Source organism: Herpailurus yagouaroundi, unplaced genomic scaffold (genome assembly GCF_014898765.1).
Source record: "Herpailurus yagouaroundi ecotype Mexico unplaced genomic scaffold, PumYag 180, whole genome shotgun sequence".
Lineage (NCBI taxonomy): Eukaryota > Metazoa > Chordata > Mammalia > Carnivora > Felidae > Herpailurus > Herpailurus yagouaroundi.
Window position 1 is genome coordinate 6980968 of NW_024412411.1, and position 23368 is coordinate 7004335.

Sequence of the window (23368 nt, forward strand, 5' to 3'; positions counted from 1 at the left end):
CATAGTTCAGCATTTAAATGCTCTTTATCTCACCGGTATTAATTCCGCCCACCAAAGAGATGACATGGGTAACTAGACCAGTTCTTAGAATCTTCTTGTACTCACTACATACTGAGTAAGGTACATATCCTCCACAATAATTGGGCCAATATTTATTCAGAGTAGGTTTTGATAAATGTTTTAGATCAAGAGTGGGCAAACTTTTCCTGTAAAAGGACAGATAATAAATTAGGCGTGGCAGGTCATATGGTCTCTGTTGCAACTAGTTAACTGTGCTGCTGTAGTGCAAAAGCAGCAACAGGCAATATATAAACAAATGAACACGGCTGTGTTGCAATAACACTTTTTTTCTGGACCATGAATTCAGACTATATCATTTTCATGTGTCATGAAATAAGATTCTTGTTTTGATTTTTTTCCCAATCATTTAAAAATGAAAAATAAAATTCTTAGTAGGCAGTATAAAAACAAGAAGCACGCCAAATTTGACCTACAGGTCACAGTTTGCCAATTCCTGCTTTAGAAAGATATATTAACCTGTGCTGGAAGACAATTTTGCTACCAAATTCCCAAGTAAAACATTAACACACATTTCACAATACCTGCGTTCAGCACGCTCCTTCTTCTTTAAGGCCACATCCAAATCCTGCAACTGTTCTTCTAATTTCTCACACAGTAGTTTCTGGAAGAGCAAAACATAAGTGTTACTATTATTATTATTTTTAAAGTAAGCTCTATGCCCAATGCGAAGCTTGAACTCATGATCAAGGGTCATATGCTCTACCAACTAAGCCAGCCAGGAGTCCCCAGGAATGTCATTTTTAACACCTTTCCACAATCATTTATCCCTTGAATTTTAGTTAGGTCATGGATACTGTGCTATTATGAGAGCCGATAAGGGGCCACAGAGTAAGGAAACACTGAGATGCTCCTTCTGTTTAATTAAATCAAGAGGTGCCCTGGCCTCCACTGAACTAAAGATGGGCACAGTTATCTCTGAAGTAATGCACATGTTAGGGAAACTTATAGCCTCATCAAGAAATACATCCCATGCCTATCTAGCTGGTAGTAATGAATGTTTAAAATAGCATTTGGCTCCACATGCTTACATGATAGTGATTAAAACGTTTTAAAAACCTCACAACATTTTTAAGGGAGAAAGTTCTACATAAAATATAATATAATGGTGCCAATCACTATTTTTCAAAAGCGGATGTCAAAAAATTACAAAACCATGCCACATGGTTACTGGGTCAAAAAAGAGCTGAAGAATGTAACTGATAAAGCTATGTTAAGCCAAGGAAGTCCACTTTACTGGGAAATGCGATAATGCCCATCATTTCTAAAGTGAAATGAGACTGGACTTGTAAGAGAGAGACCCCTTGGGTATGGTGGCATAAAAAGAACCTATTCTTCAGCTTTCAAAAGAAATTTACCTGAGTCAAGATAGAAGAGAAATATAATCCATGTTTCTATTCATAGTAGCATCATAGTGCTACATAATTCATAATACCATCCATAAAACTGACAAGAAGGAGGTAGGTAGAAATGGAAAAGAGGATGAAACAAGAACAGGAAGAAACTTATTTCTGTCCTCACAAATCATTTTAATTTGGGGCCATTTTTGCCTGTTAACAAGTGTGAAAAAAATTAGAGATTAGAATTTTATAAAAATTAGAGGTCCTTGAGAAATAAATGCTCTGGGAGTAAAAAAAAAAAAGGTTTAAAAGATATTAATAAAAGGTAGTTTTCCAATAGTCTCAAAATTCACAGAACTTCAAACAAAAGATAAATAATATTTAGAAATTGCTTCGAAGATTAAAAATGTTTAGTGGCTGTCAAGAAGTCTCATTAATTGGACTATAAAACTGAAGACTACAAACAAAGCTATGCTGGGTCATACATGTTGGCAAGGCGGGCAGAACCATTCTCCATCTGGGATGATCATCAGAGGAGGGCGAAGGCAGGCAGTGTGGTATCCACTGTCACAAGAGTCACACAGAAGAATCTGAAATAAACCACAGGTAAATGTCAACCTAACTGTAACTAGAATTCAATGATTCTGAAGTTAAAGACATTTCAATATTTTTTAGAACTGTACTAAGAAATATGCTATATCAAAGTATCTTTATTTGCCTAAAACTAAAAAACTCTGTAATGAGGGACCTAACATGTCAGTTTTTTAAAAAGTAAAATAAAATCATTTACAAAATGCTGACCTGCAAAATTTGGTGAAAAATTACAAATTCTTCTGAACTAGAGTTATAATCCTTTTTTAGCGTTCCTCAAGGGCTATAACAATATATTCTTTTTATAATAGAGTTTTATAGCTCAAGGATCATAAACTTCCCTACCACACAGAAGATTTTAAAAATACACATAAATCCCACTTTAAATAGCATTTCAATTGCTGGTCTGTAAGAAACATTCATGATTCTTTTTATCATGTCAATTCAAATAAGAAAGGGATGAAGGTATAAGGAATGAAGCTATACTTAAGGGCCATCATGTTCGCAAACAAAGGCTAATAATTAGCCTTAAGTTGTCACTTTATGTTATCGGAGTTTAAGATGACCAATTCTCTAAAACTTAAAAGGTACACTCAGGAATGTTTAACTTAAAAAAAACCTTATTTTTAAATAATTTTAGATTTACAGAAGAGTTGCAAAGACAGTAGGGTTTTCATAAATCTTTTATCCTGCTTCCATTCATGTTAACATCTTACATAACCATGGGACATTTATCAAAATTAAGAAATTAACATCAGTACATGGGGCGCCTGGGTGGCGCAGTCGGTTAAGCGTCCGACTTCAGCCAGGTCACGATCTCGCGGTCCGTGAGTTTGAGCCCCGTGTCGGGCTCTGGGCTGATGGCTCAGAGCCTGGAGCCTGTTTCCGATTCTGTGTCTCCCTCTCTCTCTGCCCCTCCCCCGTTCATGCTCTGTCTCTCTCTGTCCCAAAAATAAATGAACGTTGAAAAAAAAAAAATTAACATCAGTACATTACTCTTAAGTAACCAATAGACCATATTCAGATTTCACCAGCTTTTCCACTAATGTCCTTTTTCTGATTCCAGAAAAATCCAGGATATTATATCCCATTTAACCATGTTTTCTCAATCTCCTCTGATCTGTAATAACTTGGTCTTTCTGTTTTCCATGACTTTGACAATTTGAAGAGTACTAGTCAGATATTATGTAGACTGCCCCTCATTTTGGGTTTGTCTGAAGTCTTCTCTTGATTAGACTCAGGTTATGCGTTTTGGAGAAGAATTCAACAGAGGTGAAGTGCCCTGTCACTGCATCATATCTGGGAGTACATGACACCACTATGACTTATTAGTAGTAATATTAACCTTGATTACTTGATTATGATAGTATCTGTTGGTTTTCATCACTGTAAAGTTACTACTTTTCACTTTCCATACTTATTCTCATTAGAAAGGACAAGTCCAGCCCACATTCAAGGGGAGGAGAATTAAGCTCCACTTTCTAGAGGGAGGAGTATCAAAGAATTTGGAGATGTAAGCTAAAATCAACGACAGTAATTAATAAATTTCACCCACTAATTTTAGCACTCATCAGTGCTGCAATTATTGCTTACAACAGCTGTTACGGTGGTGTTCTAATGATGATTCGCTATTTCCATGCCCTTCTACTATTTGAAATTCTGTGAGGAAAATATGCCCTTCTCCTTCCATTTATTTGTTTTTCAATCACTTCTTTATATTAGGATTAACTAATGAAGATTTATTTTCTTTAGGCTAGAATCTAAACTATTAATTTATTGTTCAAGTTGCCCCAGCCACAGACACACTGGGAGTTTTTCCAGGTAGGCTCCTGTGTCCTTAAGACTCATTTGCATCTTTTCTTTGAAAGCACTTTTTTACTCTCTGACACTTCAGGACAGGATGCTCCAGGCACATCTTGTATTTTCCCTGCCCAAGCCTTTGAACTAGCCATTTCTCCTAGAAGCCCTGGTTCCATGACTGGAGAATGGTATTTAGAAACCACCATCTAGGTACTGAATGCTATGATACTAGGTATGACCACTTCTAAGCTCTCTCAGAGGACAGAGCTAGTAAGCAGACGTATGTATAGCAACCTATGCATATACAGGTATCTATATTAAAATAAACAAACATCAGTTCATACTAGTATCTAGCACCACAGGGCTCATTCTAGCCTTTGTGCTTGCTTATCTCTTAACTTCTTTTCTCTGACACTGCGAAAGCTGGCTCCAATTCTCTATACTTCATTTATGTGTTCAACTGTAGTATATACGTAAAGCAGTTTCTAAACTGCTCACACGAACCATGGAGGGTAGAGGAGGGTGGTGGGATGTGCATCCATGTGCAACGATTTAGAAGTGAAAAACTATCTTTCCCTTTCTCCATACAATGCATCATCACCATTTGCTGCCAATACCCAGAATTCCATCCTAAGTCATGATCACACAGGCATATGTGGACTAACCTGGGCACCTGATTTCATTTATCACATTGTTTCCAAGATAAAACATAATCTAAATTTTAAATAACTAAATTAAAAGTAAACTTTTGGAATGCAACTTTTTAAAAATGATGTTTGTCTCTATTCTGCAATAAATATAAAATTCCATTAAAATAAACTACTAGGTAAGGTTTCCAAGCCTCAGGCAATAATGCATTTACTTTGACTAAAACATCTGGAACACCCCATAGAGTTCTATACTTATAAATGAATTTACTTTTCTGCTGTAAGCTCAGTGAGGACAGGGACCATGTCTTTCTAATTCAGAATCATTTCCCTACCACATAACATATAGTAGTTGCTTGACATTTTTTGATTTGATGATTATTCTTAAACACTGGGCACAAGAAATCCACATTTGGATCTTCAGTTTCCAATGTCATTCCTTTTTAGCACAGTAACCAGCAACGGGATTTTCAGAGCAGTCGTTAAAATAACGAAATAAATGAAAGTCCTGTGTGTATTCCAAGGAGGGTGCGACTTCTCCATCTCCTCAGTATCATCTCTGCTCACCTCATTTTACGTCTCATTTCCTCATACCCCTTTTGTTGTTGATATCTATTGCTGCCTCAGTTAAAGTGCACTCTCTTATTTTAAAAAGATACAGAAATGGCCAGGAAAGAACACACGTGTTAGTTTTTCATTTGGAGAGCAGAAAAAAACCACTATCGCAAATCTCTTCTTGGCCTCACACAAAAATCTTGACCTAATTTTCACAGCCTGATGATCATAAAAATTCTTGGAAGGGTCTTTTCAGCAAAATTTCAACATATATTCTTCTCAGAGCTAAAGTCATTCTTTGGTTCTAAGTTTTATCTTTTACTTGAATTCTCTGAAACTGTGGGGATATGATAAACATCATTGATACATTTAATTTCCAGGTATGATTTTAACATCAAGGAAGAAAAGAACAAGTAAACCACAAATAACTTTAAACTAGCACATACTAGAGGTCAGGAATTGTGGTAGGTCAACTTTACATAACTTACTAAAAACAGCCCTCAAAAGAAGTATGTGGTATTATTTTCATTTTATAACAAAGAAATTAAGATACAAACTAGAGCACCTAATAAGGGGTGAAAGCAGGACCTCCATCCAAGTGTGTCCTGCTCCAATGCTTTTCCCATTACCCCACAGAGCTTTCTAGGAAAAAGAGTCTTGGAGAACTACCTCAGATGAATTTTCCAAACTTTAATGGATTCCAAAAAGTTTCTGCTAAACAAAATTCTACCTACGTGGAATCATCTTTCTTTACTTTTCTTTCTACTTAGTAGTTGGAAATTGCCTCTCAAGTCAGATCTATTAAAAAAAAAAAGGCTGGTTGTATAGAATTGGGCATTCATTTACAAGAGTGTTTCTTCAACAGGCTCTCTAGAAAGCACCTTATGAACTGCAAAAAATATATAAACAGGTTAGGAACTGGTTTTCCTGATTTAGGCTATCTTTGAAGGACTTCCTGGGTAAGAAAGTACCATGTAAATCTCACTATTCTTCTGAATATATATGGTTTATAATTTATCTTCTTAATTGTTTTGTTTTTTTTCTTTAAGACTGCCTATTTCCCAAAGTGTAAAGCCCTACTAGGTTACTACTTGACTTAAATGTTTCCACAGAAGGCAATAAGGCCATTAGGCCTTCTTTAAAGTTGGCATTTCAGAAATATCATTATGAATTAACTGAAAGGGAAAGAAGAAACATTTAAAGAAAAAAAATAAAAATATTTGACTAATTCACTGATTGTGAGAAGAGGTTAAGAGTGTATCCTTAAGTAGAGGAAACAGCAATATATAAACCAAGTAGAATGAAAGCAGAATTGGGTTATTATTTGAGAAACAAAGATTATTTTGTACTCATAAGTTGCACAGCAATAAACAAATTTCAAATCATGATCAAACCTAGAAGAGTTAGACTGCCTTTGGGTAACCACAACATGCCAGTAAGATGAAGACTGTCCATTTAGATCAGGTACATACTAGTTCAGGATGGTTTGGAAGGCCACATTTTTTGCACGGTTCATCATCATCTGCTAGGATGGCTTCTTCGCTTTCTTTTTCTTCCTCTTCTTCTGAAGCTGCAGATGATTTTTCACTGTCCGACCCTTCACTTTCATCATTGCTAGAATATTTCCACCTGCCACGTGTTCGAGAACCAGTCCATCGAACTTTGCCTTTGGGTTTTACCTTGTATAAAATTAAAAATTGGGATAATTTGGTATAATGAGAACGTTAAAAAACAAACTTCTGATTATATGTCCATGTTTAGTCAATATATAAGAAGAAAATGAAAATTATTATATCCTTATCACAGATCTACCTACTATTAAATTTTGGTACATATTTTCATAATTTATTCTATTTTTGTTGGAGGGGATTATAATTAACATTCTCTCTTTTAAATATTTTCCCTAGTGAAAAAATATTATTTACATCACTGTAGATGACTGTATGATATGCCATCACATAGCTGTATTTATCTAATCTCTTACTAGACAGACATTTAGGTAGTTTCCCAGTTTTTCACTTTCATAAAAAATGGGTCCTTCTAAATGTAAATTTTTACAAACCTCTGCGGTTAGGATAAATTCCTTGAAAAGGATTCTGGGTCAAAGGCCATGCACATTTTAAAGGCTCTTTTTATAATAGAGCACTGACTATATTCTCACATATTGTTAACATAAAAATTTAAATTCCCACATTAGAGGTGAATGCAAAATTTTTCATAGGTCAGAACTGCATATAAAAATCCTGACAAATATTGAAATATATTATTCAGAGAATAAGTTTATAATGTTGTAAACTGCTTTTTTACTCCCTGGTTTCACAGTCTTTTAATTCATATTTCAGTTCATTCCTATAGTATAAGTCCCCATCAAAGACCAAAATAATTCTAAAAACATAAGGGGAAATTATTTTTAAGAATTAAAATTTCAGTATTTTAGGGAAGAAAGGATCACTTACTATGAAGAACAATCTGATCACTTAAATAAATTAAAAAGAAAAGTAGCACTTTTAATTATAACAAACTCCTATAAATTTGCCAAAGACTTGTCAAGGTCTGGCTTAAAAAGAAGAGTTATAGGAAATAGAATTCTGGCTTCTAAGACTAATGATTAAAATGGGGGAAAATAGACACTCTCATACTTAGTAATGAGAGGGTGTACGAACGGGGCCTTTTGGGGAGGGCAGTGTGGCAACAGCTATCAAAAGTTAAAATACACATGCCCCTTGACCCAGCAATGCCAATTCTAGGAGTCTATTCTAAAGAAATACTCACTTATGTCCAAAAGGATCTTCAATGCAGCATTGCCTGTAATAGTGAAAAATTGGAAACAACCTAAATGTCAATCAATAAGGGAGTGGTTAATAAACTGAGGTACATCCACACTATGGAATACTATGTAGCCATCAATAACCAAAAGGTAGACTACACGTACAGACATGGAAAGAGTTCAGAGACACATTGATAAGTGAAACATTCATAGAAAAATGAACATATTCGATTTAATTTATTGTTTCAGTGAATGGGTAAATATTTATGAACATACCCATGAACGTATGGAAAAAGAACTGGAAAGAGAGGTTACAAGTGTTTCTATTAACAGTGTGTATGGGGTATTTTCAGTTTTCAATCCTACAGGCTGGGTATCACCTACAGTTTACATAGAAAATATATTCCCGCAATGCCTGTAACAGAGAAAAAATTTAAAAGATGACAAGATTGTATAGTCCGAAAATTTAATGTCTGTTGACAACTATTGAGAAAAGACAACACAGACAAAGGAAGAAAGATACCTTTTTTTTTTTTAAAGTTCTCTTTGAATGACTTCTGTTTAGCCAAACCAAGAGTTACACTTAGACCCAATTATTTCTAATAAAAATTAAAACTTGAAATAGGAGAAATTTTACCTTGCTTACTTTAGAATTTGTATCCTTCTCTGTTTTTTTCAAATTTTCTTTTTTGTCTGCTTTCTGCGAAGCTGCTGACTCTTCTTCCACTTCATCTTCTCCTTCCCCTCTTTTTTTATCAGCTTTCTGATCTCTGATCTCAGCCACTTTTGCTGTGGGTCTAGATATTCTTGGAGACCGCCTCAAGGTGCGACCTACGTTTGTTTTCTCTTCTTCCTTTTCTGTCTTCTCTTGCTTGGTTTCTGGTTCTAGAATTTGGGGAGGAGAATCTGGCTTCTTCTTCCGACTGGATATCCTAATTGTTAATTTGATGCCCTCTTTCTGCCTTTCAGAGGTTATCTCTGTGTTTTCTGAGGCAGTGGTTTCTTCCTCAGGAATCAACTTATATTTAAATTTGCTTTTTTGCATAGAACCCTTTGTCTCAGAAGGATCCTCTGTGCCAGAGGTCTGGGCATTGTCCAGATTATCCGTTTCTACCTTTGTGGATTCAGAATCCTTTTTTAGAATTTCTGGGTCTGTTTTTTCCAGGGAATGACCTTCAATGGAACTTGTACTCTGACATTCTACCACTTCTTTTTCTGAGGCTAACTTCTCACAGTGGTCAGTCATGTTAGACGGTGCAGAAGTTTCCGCTGCCTCAGGAGAGACTGACTTTACCGATTCTAGAGTATACTTCGGAACCTCCTCTGGTATTGGACTCAATCTTTGTGTGTCCTTATCAAGAAAAGTTTTTTTGGACTTCTCTAACTTTTCAAGACATTCTAGGACTGGTGGGCGCTTATCCTTTTTACTTTTGGGAGACTTCTCGTCAACCTTCAGGGTACAAGATTCAGTGGCAGATAAAGCAGTTTTCAAAGAGAGATCCTTTGCCATCTCAGAAGTCTCAAGAGAGATTTCCATTTCTGGAGGACCGGTTTCCTCTAGCTGTCCTTTTTGATTCTGGGTCTCTAAGACTGATACTGAATTATCTGCATCTTTCCCTACAGGGACCACTTCCTTCTCAAGATCACCTATTTTCATATTCGTTATGACAGAATTTAAGGACTCTGCTCCATTTCCCTCCATGATGACGCTCCTGTCTTTAGAGGGGCTACAGCTATCTTCCTTTGTATCATAAAACTTTGTCTCCATTTGTTCTGTTTTAAAATTTGGAGTTACCTTTTCATCACTAACTTCTCCATTTACCAGTTGTTTCCCTTCATGACCCAAAATAGTGATTGTGGAGATCCTTTTACAAGTCTCTTCCTCTTGTTTTATTTCATCTTTCAAAAACTCTTTTGTTGGAGTAACGGATTTACACAAAGGTCCTTTGATTGGACTGTCAAAATCATCACTCAGTTTAATTTCTCGTTTTTTTAGTGGTATCTTGGCCTGCTGGTCATTTTTAAGTTTCTCGGTTTCTTCAGTCGACTTCTCAGTGATCTCTTGAGAAGACCTGACACTGCCACCGAACTCTAGCCTCTCTGGCTCTAGCTTCTCCGTGCTACTTTTGATATCTTTCGGATCTGCTCTAAATTCCTTAACTTCAACTTTAGTGGGTTTGACATTTTCCTTGAAGGAATCACTTTCTTCTTTAATAATCCTTTTATCCTCACTTTCTGGCAAAGGTTTTTCTAGCTTGACTATGACGGGCAGTTTCACAAGTTCCTTTTCATCCTCCTTTTCTATTTTCACAGTAGCCTCTTCCAGAGCACTGGGTGTAGAGCAGGTTTCTGAATTTATTGGCTGCTCTTCACTTTTCATCTTTTCATTTTCCTTCTGGTCCTCTAAAAATCAGGAAAAGATTTACATAAATCTAAGCATTCAAGATTATAAAACATAAAAGAGTAAATATAATATATATTCCCACTTGCAATTTTTGCTCTTAAAAAGAGGTGGTTTGTCAATGGACATTTGACCAAAAACTAAAACAAAAACAAGAAACCTCAAATCTGACAGTGAAGGAAATTACCAAACTCTGAAGCACAACTTCTAAATATTAAGAAACAGTTACTCAGGGGCACCTGGGTGGCTCAGTCGGTTGGGCATCCAGTTGATTTTGGCTCAGGTTATGATCGCAACAGTTTTATGAGTTCGAACCCCGTGCTGGGCTCTACACTGCCCTGGCTGCACAGAGTCTGCTTGGGCTTCTCCCTCCCCCTCTGCTCCTCCCCTGTTTGTGCTCCGTCTCACAATAAATAAGTAAACTTAAAAAAAAAAAAATGAAAAGAAAAAATAAAAATAAACAATTATTCAGAAAGCTTCAGGTTTATGCTTTATACTTTTAGCTTCAGTGTTCTCAATGGAATGAAAATGTTTATACAATTCAAATAATTTATTCAAGCTCAAGTGATGGCTCAAAAATATGAACTAAAAATACTACATAAAACATTTCCAAAAGACCATATTTGTTTTAAAAAGTGACAAATGTTCTTCCTTGCAAGTCAGTGAGGACTTCATTTCAGAGAGGTAACATGAGCATGGCAGTGGGAAAATGTTTGTTTTATGCTTTATACAGATTATAAAAGTAACACGATTCTGTACAGAAAATGAAACATATGCCCACAAAAAGAATAAAATGTCCACAATACTCATTCCCCAGAGGCAATCACTATTAATATCTGAGGTTACTTCATTCCAGTGTTGTGTATTTTTGACAAAGTTGGGATCACATTGCCTCATTTTTTCATTGAAACATTAGCACTTTATGATATTTAATGCCTTTTACAGAAATCAGACTTAATTATATAATACTCCTCAATGTGGTTATATTACAATTTACTTTATCAAATGCCATTAGTTAACATTTCAGAAATTAATATGTTATAAACTATATATGTTTATCATCAATTCCTCTTTTTACCTTAATTGGCTATGTATTTGTAACTTTTATGGAGTACTCAATAGTGCAAAAACCGTATTTGGTAAAGAGCAGAACCTCTAAATGGGATTACAGAGATTGCATACACAATGTAAACCAGTGCTCAGAGAATTTGAGCAGAGTGTTTTCAGAGAATTCATTAAGTACTAATTTTACCTACACTTCCCATTATTTCACACTATCCTTACAACTAAAACAAAACAAAACAAAACAAAACAAAACAAAACAAAACAAACCTTAGCTCTAAATGAAGTTTTAGCAAAGTAGTAATTTTTTGGTAATATTTATTTACTTATTTTTGAGAGAGAGCGAGCAGGGAAGGAGCAGAGAGGAAGAGAGAGAATCCCAAGCAGTCTCCACACTCAGTGCAGAGCCCAATGCAGGGCTCGATTTCATGAAACGCGAGATCATGACCTGAGCTGAGCCAAGAGTCAGACGCTTAACCGACTGAGCTGCCCAGGCGCCCCAGAAAAGTAATTTTTATAGATGATTTTGCACACATTATGCCAAGTTGATAAACCAGTATTACAATGTATTTCATAGGTATAAAATGGAATACATAGAAGCGATATGAAGACGTGTTTTAAAAAAAGAATGCAGTATCTTTAAAAGAGTTAATATTTTAATTATAAATCACTATTTCCTTTACTTCATTCATGTTACAAACAAACCACTCAAGAACTACCAAGAAACATTCAGAACCCGAGAACAGAGTATCAGTATTGCTCTTCCCCCTCTACATTGTCATTGATTTAATGTAAGCATTCCACTAAGGAAATTAAAGACATGACAACAGTGATCTAATTTGTGTGTCTTCTTCCCACTGATAAAGTAGCCTTAGTAAATTCCTGATCATTGAGATTGGTTACCATATCAGGAAATCTAATTAAATGAACATTTTGGTTAACAATTAAAATACTGATTACAATTTTAAAAATAACTTCAAGTTGGGGCCCCTAGGTGGCTCAATCAGTTGAGTGTCCGACTTCAGCTCAGGTCATGATCTCGTGGTTTGTGGGTTCAAGCCCCATATTGGGCTTGCTGCTGTCACTGCAGAGCCTACTTCGGGTCCTCTGTCCCCCATCTCTGTGCCCCTTCCCAGGTGTGCTCTCTCTCAAAAATAAACATAAAAAAAAAAAAATCTTAAAAAAAAAAAAAACTTCAACTTAACACTAAGGGTTTATTAAACACAAACTAATATTCTTCTATATGTTTTTGTTCAGAAAACTCAGGATTTCACTGTGGCTCTGACCCAAGGTAAAAGGACACTGTATTTTTTGGGGGGGATGGTGAAGGAGAAAGATCTCCTCCATTATTTGAAATGATTCCAATTTGGTAACAACACGACAGAAGAAACTGAGAGAATAATACTAATAGTTCAAGGCTCCCAGGTTCACGAATCCTAATTCACTTGGTGGTAAATTTTGTGTATGTCTCAAAACAAACTCTGATCCTCATTTCTTCATTTATAAATAAAGCAGCTGAAAAATTACACTTCACTGGCTTATATTTCTCCTAACCCCAAAATGTTAAATTCTTAGTATTTCTGTGTTTGGCTCAGTTCTTTTCAGACATGAAAACAATGATTACTCTAGCTCTCCTAGATTACATGGATATGTCCCTAAAACCACAGAGAAAACAGAATCATGACAGAATATGAACCTCCAAGCACAATCATAACTGTAAAAAGATCATTCAGTTATATAAGCATTTTCCCAAAGTTTTCTCAAAAAGAAACTCTAAAAGAGATGCAAATGAATTTCAGAGACATAAAATTTAAACAAACAAAACTTAGGGAAAAACTCGCTTTAAAATCACAATCCCGCAGCAACACTGTTTGTCAAACAAGTTAATTCAAGAGAAGTATTATCTATTGCAGGTTTTTAAAGTGATTCATTCATTTACTCAACAAATATTTACTGATCAGCTATTGTGTGCTTTCCCAAACATCCCAACCACAATCTATGGGATAGAACATTGGGTGTTCTATAAAAGTTAACTATAAAGGACATCGCTAAGTATTTATCCAGTACAGACCTATCCATTCTATTGAGCTTCACTTTATTGTGCTTTTGCAGATACTGCATTTTGTTCAAATTGAAGGTTTGTGGCAACCTTGCCTTGAGCAAGTCTATTGGTGCCATTTTTCCAAAAGCATTTGCTCACTTCATGTCTCCGTCACATTTTGGTAAATCTCACAATATTTCATTATTATTATATTTTTTATAGTGATCTGTGATCAGTGCTCATTTGGTGTTACTACTGTAATTGCTTTGGGGCTCCATGAATCACACCCATTTAAGATGGCAAACTTAACTGATAAGTGAACTTAACTGACTACTCTACCAAACGGCCATTTCTTCTTCTCTTTCCTTCTCTTTGGGCTATCCCATTTCCTGAGACATACCAATGCTGAAATTAGGCCAGCTAATAACCTTACAATGGTCTTTAAGTGTTCCAGTGAAAGAAAGAGTCACATATCTCTCAAATTAAATCAAAAGCTAGAAATGATTAAGCTTAGTGAGTATGGCACATCAAAAGCCGAGACAGGTCAACAACGAGGTCTCTTACACCAAACAGTGGGTCAACTTGTGAATACAAAAGTCCTTGAAAGAAATTAAAAGTGCCACTCCAGAGAACATACAAATGATAAAAAAGGAAAACAGCCTGTTGCTGATATGGAGAAAGTTTTAATGGTCTGGACAGAAGATCAAACCAGCCACAATATTCCCTTAATCCAAAGTCTAACCACAGTAAGGCCTAACTCTCCTCAATTCTATGAAGGCTGAGAGAGGTGAAGAAGCTGCAGAGGCTCTTGAAGAGGCTGGTTCATGAGGTTTAAGGAAAGAAGCTGTAGAGACAGAACATAAAGATGCAAGGCGAAGCAGTTAAGTGCTGATGCAGAAGCTATAGCCAGTTATCCAAAGGACATAGCTAAGACAATTCATGAAGGTGGCCACACCAAACAACAGATTTTCGATGCAGATAAAATAAGCCTTAATGGAAGAAGGTGCCATGTAGGACTTTAATAGCTAGAGAGAAGTCAATGCCAGGCTTCAAAGCTTCTAAGGACAGGATGACTCTCTTGTTAGGGGCTAACACAATTGGTGACTTTTAAGTTGTTCATTTACCCTTCTGAGAATCATAGGGCCCTTGAGAATTATGCTAAATCTACTCTGCCTGTGCTCCATGAATGGTACAACAAAGCCTGGATGAGAGCACATGGCTTGCAACATGGTTTCCTGAATACTTTAAGACCACTATTGAGACCAACTGTTAAGGAAAGAAAGATTCCTTTCAAAGTATTACTGCTCACTGACAGTCCACCTGGTCACCCAAGAGCACTGATGGAGATGTACAAGATGGATGTTGTTTTCATGCCTTCTGACACACATCCATTCTGCAGCCTAGGGATCAAGTTATCATTTTCACTTTCAAGGCTTATTATTTAAGAAATACATTTCATAAAGCTATAGTGGCCGCAGACACTGATTAAAGAAAACTGAAAACCTTCTGGCAAGGATTCACCATTCTAAATGCCATGAAAAACATTTGTGGCTCATGCGAAGAAGTCAAAATGTCAACATAAACAAGTCCTCGTAAGTGACTGAGGGGTTTAAGACTTCTGTGGAAGAAGTAACTGCATACACGGTAGAAAGAGCAAGAGAACTAGAATGACAAGTGGAGCCTAAAGATGGGACTGAATTGCTACAACCTCATATTAAAACTTGAACAGATGAGAAGCAGCTTCTCATGGATGAGCAAAGAAAGTGGTTTCTTGAGATGGAATCTACTCCTGGTGAAGATGCTGTGAAGATTTTCGAAATGATACAAAGGATTCAGAATGTTACATAAACAAAGCTGATAAAGCAGTATCAGAGCTTGGGAGGATTGACTCCAATTTTGAAAAAAATTTACTGTGGGTAAAAGGCAATCAAACAGCATCACATGCTATAGAGAGACTGTTCATGAAAGGAAGAGTTAATTGATGTGACCAACTTTATTCTTGTCTCATCTAAGAAACTGCCACAGTCATCCCAACTTTCAGCAACCACCACCCTGATCAGTCAACAGCCATCAACATCAAGGCAAGACCCTTCACCAGCACAAAGATTACAACTCACTGAAAGCTCAGATGGTGGTTAGCATTTCTTAGCAATAAAGTATTTTTGAACTAAGGTAGGTACATTGTTTTTATAGATATAATGCTGCTGCACACTTAATAAGACTACAGTATAGTGTAAACATAACTTTTATATGGGCTGGGAAACCAAAAAATTCTTTTGATTCATTTTATTATGATATTTGCTTTGCTGGGGTGGTCTGGAACCAAACCTGCAGTATTACCAAGGTATGCTTTTACCTGTTTCCTCTTCTTTCTTACTAACAAAACTGTGTTTTCGTTCAGAAGGTGCTTGCCTCTTCAGATACCTTATAGCTAGGAGACATATGATCCAGTTCTGACCAAAGAGATGCAGGAGGAAGTCTACTGGGTGAGACTTACAGGATTCAGCTGAACTATGCCTTCTGCCCTTTCTCCTTTCTATCTAGAATCCTGGAGAGGGCGCAATCAAAGCCACATGCTAAGGATGGCAGACTAGGAAGGGTGTTTAGGCTTAACCAGACCTGGATTACTGACTACCTGACTTTTTATTATAAGAAAAAAAAAAAAACCCAACTCTGTTTGAACAAACATATAGCCAAACACAATCATGTCTGATACATTTTCCTTTCACTTTTGCTTTCTATTACCTTTCCTTTTCCATACTCACCAAAAATTATCCATATCCACCTAATATATATTGGGCTTGTCATCTGTTGGGTGATAAAGGGGTAACTAATCCCTGATGAGGCTTAATTTCTTTATAATCCTCCTCTTCTAAGCCAAGACTTGAGAACTGTTTAAATAGCATAGTAGTTTCAGAGTCTGCTCAAATCTTTTATACCTATGGTAAATTAACACAAACACTTTAAAGAGCAAGCTAGAAATATCCACTCTAAAGCTTCAAGAAATACACTTTATAATAGAATAATTCTGCTTATAGAAAAGTATACTTACATACACTATACAGAAAAATAAACATGAGTATTTGTTGTAGCACTGCTATAAAACTGCAAATTTGAAATAACCTAAAGATCCTTCAAATAGGAGAATGAATAACCACTATATAGCAAAAATAGAAAAGAAACAGGGGTACTTGGATGGCACAGACGATTAAGTGTCCAACTTCAGCTCAGGTCACAATCTCATGGTTTGTGGTATCAAGCCCTGCATCAGGCTCCGCCTGGGTGGGATTCTCTCTCTCTTTGCCCCTCCCTGACTTGCACATAGGCTCTCACTCACTCACTCACTTACTAAATAGAATGATGAGTGAAAATAGCAAGCTGCAAAAGGACAGGTAATATGATACTGTTCGCAGAAGCTATAAAATGCACAAAATTATGCTATATATTATATGGCTACATACATATGTACCAAAATCACAAATATGTACATGTGAATGATTTATAGGTCTGTGGCCATGCCCAAAAAAGGAAGGAGAAGGAATGGAACAGAATATGAAGGGAAATATTGTTTCTATAACATTTTTAATCAAAACAAATTCGAGCAATATCTAAGTTTTATACTATGTTCTGTTTATTTGAACTATTTCATTAGAAATTAAGAAAATATGAGGGGTGCCTGAATGGCTCAGTAGGTTAAGCCTCTGACTTCAGCTCAGGTCATGATTTCATGTTTCATGAGCAGAGAGCTAGATCAGCTACTGGGGATATAGAAAGGAATAAGATGGGTAGTACAGTAAACTCATGGTCACCAGCTATCCCTGAGACACTGACACTGCCCAATAACCTTCCTACTTCTCTAGCAATAACTATTTCAGTGTTTTTCACTATCCTCAAACTTGCAATCTCTCTGCTATGTCGACATTTTCAGATGATTCTGTCCTTCATTTCACAGAGAAAACAGAAGCCATGGGGCAGAAGCTCCTTCTCATCACCAGACTTACAAACCTATTCCTGTTAAAACAGAGATGGTATTTTAAGCTAAGGCCAATCCTTCCACCTATGTTTTGGATCTCATCTCTTCCAGTCTACTCAGAAAGGAATTTAAAAACTGTCCTCATCACACTTGTTTTAATGAGATCTCAGTGGCTGTCTTATGCCAAATAGAAAGAAGGCCAAAGACAGAAACAAGAATATTTGGGGATTATTTCAGGAGAATTCAGGATAAAATCTTTTCAAGGAGATCTCATTTTATTCAGACTAAAAAACAACATTCTCAATAAACCACAAGGCCCTATACAACCTCCACACCCCTCTCCCCCATCTCCCATAGCCTGACCTCCCTAACCTCACTTCCTCCTGTATTACAATTACCCCTCACTCATTCTGCTTCGGCTGTATTACTCACCTTGCTATAAAACAGGAGACAACAAATTTATTCTGTAAAGGGTCAGACGGTAAATATTTTAGTCTGTGTAGCAACTACTCAACTCTACCTTTGTAGTATGAAGCAACTATGGACAGTAAGATACTAAAAGAATAAATACATTCTAATTAACCAAAGATTAGCAGGCCACATTTGGCCTGCAGTCCCTAGTCTGCCAATCCCTGTATGTTAGACCCACCTCAGGGTCTTGCATTTGTTTCTGTCTGCTTTCCTTGGGTATCTGCATGGCTCACTCTTCCAGACCCTTTAGTTTTTACTCAAGTGTCACATTTTCAGTGAGTCCTTTTCTAGGCTCCCAATCTAAAGCTACACCCACCCTCTTCCCCCAAATTATTTTCCTTCTATAGCTCCTTATCAATATCATCAAACACACCATGTATTTATTAATCTTATTGTCTACCTCCCCATACTATGTAAGTGTCATGAAGGCTAAAAGTCGACTGATTTTGTTCACAGATTTATTCCCAGTACCAAAAATAATGCAGGATACATACCATGTACTCAATAAATAAATGCTGATTGGAATGAATGAATGAAATATTACAGGTAAAATATCAACCATGCCTACGAGAGGAATATATTTTTGCAACTTAAGAATTTTGACAAAGAAAGTTTTCACCATTTTAAAGACGTGTTAAGATTTTACAGTTTCCAAAAGGGGCTCAAAATAATGCAAGTATCATTTGATATCATCAACATGTACCTAATGGACAAAACAGGAGATGCCTGTGCTAAAATATCAATACATCAGTACCATTTTACTACATGCTAAAGGGATATGAATTGGGGCCAATTCTTTTATTCTTTAAAAATTACATGGAAGATATCAAAGGCTTTTTTATGATTAAGTATAACAAAATAAAGAAAGCCACACAAAACAAAAGCACGGATTAAATTATTAGAAGGCAAACAGGAAACAGAACCTTGCCAGATATTCTCCAAGCCCTACACATGCCTTTCCCCAAGAATTCCCTCTCCCTACCGAGAATAAAATAACCATTAATCTGACTTTTATATTAATCATTTCCTTGTTTTAGTTTTACCTGTGTGTTGTTTTCTTTTTCATGTCTCTTTAATCTCCTCTTGTCCCCTCCATCTTTTATTTTTCTTGCAGTTTATTTGTCACTGAATCATTTGTCCTATCATTTCTGCATTATGCTGACTGTACTCCCCTGCTCCTCTGTCCTTTTTGTCCCTTGAATTGTCATTCTGATCTATAGTCTTCATCAGATTCAAGTTCAATTTCTGTGGCAAAACTACTTCACTGATGATGTATTCTTTACCAAAAGGCATTAATGTCTGATTTTATCCTTTTTATGAGGTTAATAGATACTGATGTTCCCTAAAACCTTTATCAGGAATTGCAAAATGAGGATATTCCCATTCTATCATTCTTCCATCAATGACTTGTTGGAATAAATTCTATAAACTTTACTAATTCACTATTTTGCTATACAATGGTACAATTCATACAGAAAAGGCAGGATGAATGATTCTTTTCATTATTTAACAATTTTCAAAATAATAACTTGGTCTCCACTGACATTCTCCAAAGGTAACCAATTTTTCTTTTAGTGTCATAATGAAATCACGGATTTAAGATATATTCAATTATACTTTAATCCATTATAAGTATTATTCTTGTTGATGCTTAAATTGTCCTGTCTTTGGCAGTGAAAATCTCTTTAAGACCTCTTTAAGTTGGCTCCTGAATCTTTTTGACAGGACTCTGATAACATCCGTACTATCTGGAATGACAAGATGTTTCTCGGCTCAGAATTGGTGGGAAACTATTTTCACAACCGCAATCCAGGTGTTAAGGCTGCTCACCACTGTTGGGTTGGCCACCGTTTCTAAGTCTTTTCAGTGGCAGAACTACCAAAGACATGCATATATTTTTTAATAAAAATAACTCATGAGTTAATGAACTAGAATTTAAATAAAAATTTAAGGGGCACCTGGGTGGCTCAGCCAGTTAAGCATCTGATTGTTGGTATCGGCTCAGGTCACGATCTCATGGTCGTGAGATGGAGCTCAAATCGGGCTCTGTGCTGACAGTGTGGAGTCAGCTTGGGATTCCCTCTCTCCCTGTCTCTCAAAGTAAACAAACAAACAAGCAAATAAATATGTGAGGGGAAAACCTCATGAATTCATAATGATATTTCAGTGTTTCCTTAATCTCTTCTATCTTACATCTTATTTCTCCTGCTCCACCTGTACCCCCCAGAGAATCTTGGTTTTAAAGGATACCATGGATGATATAATTAAAATAAAATATTTTTTCCTCACGTTATATATAAAACATTCCCAGAATAACAATACTGACATCATCATCAAAGTGATTTATTAAAAAGTCAAGAAGTGCTTGTACTCTTCCCATTCTTTCTCCATTTGTTGTCTTACTATAGCTCCACTGTCAAAACACATAGCCATTAAAGACTACACATTCTTTCTCATTTCTGCCATTTAGATTTAGCTACATGTAACTACAAATTTAATGCTCACCCAACATCCTTTTTAAAATCTTTGAAATAATTTTGACATACAGATATGTTACAAAAATAGTTCTAGTACTTTCACTCTGTTTTTCCTAAAGTTAAGAACCTACATGTTCCATAGTATAATTATCAAAACCAGGAAGTTAACATCAGTAAAATACTATTAATTAAACAGATTTTATTTAAATTTTGCCAGTTTTCCCCCCAATATCTTTTCTGTTTAAGGTTTCAGGTCTCATTTTGTTCTTATGTTCTTGCCTCCTCCAATCTTTGCTCCTCATTCTTTCCCTGTTTCTTCTAACTCTGACACAGTTAATTTATAGAATACCTCTTAATTTGGGCTTTTAATTTTTAATTAAAAAATTTTAATATTTGTTTTTGAGAGAGACAGAGTATGTATGAGTGGGGGAGGGGCAGAGACGAAGACACAGAATCTGAAGCTGGCTACAGGATCTGAGTTGTCATCACAGAGCCCGACACAAGCCCTGAACCCATGAGCCCTGAGATCATGACCTGAGCAGAAGTCAGACGCTCAATTGACTGAGCCACCCAGGTGCCCCAATTTGGGCTTTTAAATGTTTTCTTGAAATTATACATTTTTGACAAAAATTCCATAAGAGATGCTGTATATTACACCAGAGAATACATGATGTTAATACTTCAATCACTTGGTTAAGGTTCTGTTGGCTGGTTATGCTATTGTAAAATTACCATTTTTCTTTTTCTAACAGGTAAAGCATCTTGGGAAGATGCTTTGAAATTATGCTAATACTCCTCCACAAACTATAAACGACTGATTTTAGCATCTGTCAGAGAGCTTGCCTATAACAATGATTACTGTAGTGTTTCCACACTGGTGATTTTTTATTTCCCTCATTCCTTCTACATTAATTAACTAATATTTGTCTGCAGGGAAAAGCTATCCCTTCAATTCTATTTATTTATTTATGCAATTATGTATTTATTTAAGTAGAAAGTTACGGGCATTTATTTAAATCTATGGTTTAAATCTATCTATCAGTATATTTGCAGCTAAAACAGTTTCTGCTTTCACCACTGGGTGCTCTTTCTGGTTGGCACCTGTGTCTTACTGATATGCCCAAATTCTTTTCTGAGCACCTCTTTAGTTTCTCGCATTCTAAAATGTCCCGGGTTCATCTTGTATTTTCTCTGCCCATCACCAGAATCAGTCTGAGGAGCACTGGTTCTTTTTATTGGAGAATGATTTTTTGAAATAAAAATCTAGAGGCTAAAATAGTGCTCACTGCTACTGGGGCATCATTGTTCTTAGATTACTCTCATAAACAGAGGTAGGAAACATACACATGAATATTAAGCCATACAAATGAACATATTTATATGTATTTTGACAACATACAGCACTGATATTGTGATAGTCATTCTGGCTACCTGAAGCTCGTTTGTTTGAAGATTTCTTAAGTACTGTTTTTTAATTTTTTAATGTTTGTTTTTGAGAGAGAGACAGAGACAGAGTGTGAGTGGGGGAGGGGCAGAGAGGGAGACACAGAATCTGAAGCAGGCTCCAGGCTCTGAGCTGTCATCACAGAGCCTGACGCAGGGCCCAAACTCACAAGCCATGAGATCATGACCTGCCTGAACTGAAGTCAGCCGCTTAACTGATAGAGCCACTCAGGTGCCCCTGCTTGAAGATTTCTATAAAAAAGATTCATGGGAAAACAGACCTTAGACTTTGGTAAGTGTATCTGCAGTCTTTATGTGAAAGCTACTTTGGCTGGACATGAAGTCCCTGGGTCACATTTTTGTTGCCTCACACAGGTTATGGCATTTTCTTCTATCATAGAGCATTGCTTTCAAATAGAGCGATGGCAGTCTGATTTTCTTTCCCCTATAAATCATGTGGTCTTTTTGCTTGGATAAACAAAGACTTTCTTTCTTCAAATCCCAATAATTTTACTGGAATATGTCCTGAAGTTGGGTGTTCTGGGTTGATTTTCCAAGGTACGCAGTGTCATTTCAATATACAGCCTAACAACTTTGTTTCAGGAGGTTTTGTTAAGCAGACTTTAGTATTTTTGTCTGTTCCCTTGCTCTGGTTTTCGTTTCCTTTATACTGGATGCTTGCTGATTTTCTTTCCTATCTTCAAATCCTTATTTCTTCCTGTCGAGTTTCATTAATTTTTTTCAATGTTTATTTTTGAGAGAGAGAGAGAGAGAGAGAGAGAGAGAGACAGACAGAGTGGGAACAGGGGCAGGGCAGAGAGAGAGACAGAGAGACAGAGAGACAGAGACAGAGAGAGAGAGAGAGAGAGAGAGAGAGAAAGAGAGAGAGAATCCAAAGCAGCCTACAGGCTCTAAGCTGTCAGCACAGAGCCTTGATGCAGGGTTGAATTCACAAACCAGGACATCATGAGCTGAGCTAAAGTTGGACGCTTAACTGATTGAGCCACCCAGGTACCCCTCTTCATTTCTTTTTGATTAAAAAAATAATACAGCTTTTCATTTGTTATTTTGTAAAGGCACTATCTTGTGTTTGTTCACTCTGACGTTCCTTCTAGATTTTTGAAAAATCTTGACTCTTCTGAGTTCTACCACCTATGAAGTTTTCGCATTTTTATAGTTTCTATAGTTTTCACATTTTGAGGGAAAGTCTTTACAATAAGCTTTCATTCGTGGCAGTGAGAGTATCCTGTTTCTTATTCCCTTTTGTTCTCATAATCCTATGGGATTTACTTTGATCCTTTTTAGTTGTTTATTTTTATGTCAAATGGATAATTCTAATTTCATAGCTCTGGAGCTCCCCATCTGTTATTTTAGTGAGATATTCAAAACTAAAGTGATTTATTTAATGAGATCACCAAACTCTATTCCTCTCTCATACTTTTATTTGAAGTTTCTTTTTTGCAGGTCTATATTGTCCCTGTCCTACTTCATTTTGATTCTATTCCTAGAAGTTTGGACAAAGCTCGGTGTGGAGTTTATTCTGGAAGGGAGCTTTGGCTGGAAAAGTTTGAGAACTCCTGAGGCCCACAGTACCCCAGCTCTTTTAAGAGCTTTGTTTCAGATACTGTCTATCATTTTTAACTTTTGCCACTGATAATATTCTTTTTTTTTTTTTTCTGGAGAGAGAAGAGAGCACAGGGTGATAATATTCCTTTAATGAAG

The 23368-nt window shown here is 36.3% G+C and overlaps 1 protein-coding gene across 2 annotated transcripts in view; it reads right to left on the minus strand.

Annotated features, from left to right (window-relative positions):
- RSF1 (remodeling and spacing factor 1) overlaps nt 1-23368 on the minus strand; it is a 163586-nt gene that overhangs the window by 29795 nt on the left and 110423 nt on the right. Inside the window, exons 6-9 of one of the 2 annotated variants that reach the window (XM_040489460.1) lie at nt 8425-10181; nt 6484-6690; nt 1904-2008; nt 603-682 (exon numbers count right to left, since the gene is read on the minus strand). In XM_040489460.1, coding sequence (XP_040345394.1) covers nt 603-682; nt 1904-2008; nt 6484-6690; nt 8425-10181 — 2149 coding nt within the window. Of the gene's footprint in view, nt 1-602; nt 683-1903; nt 2009-6483; nt 6691-8415; nt 10182-23368 lie in introns of both variants that reach the window. The other variant, XM_040489459.1, reaches the window with a different exon arrangement.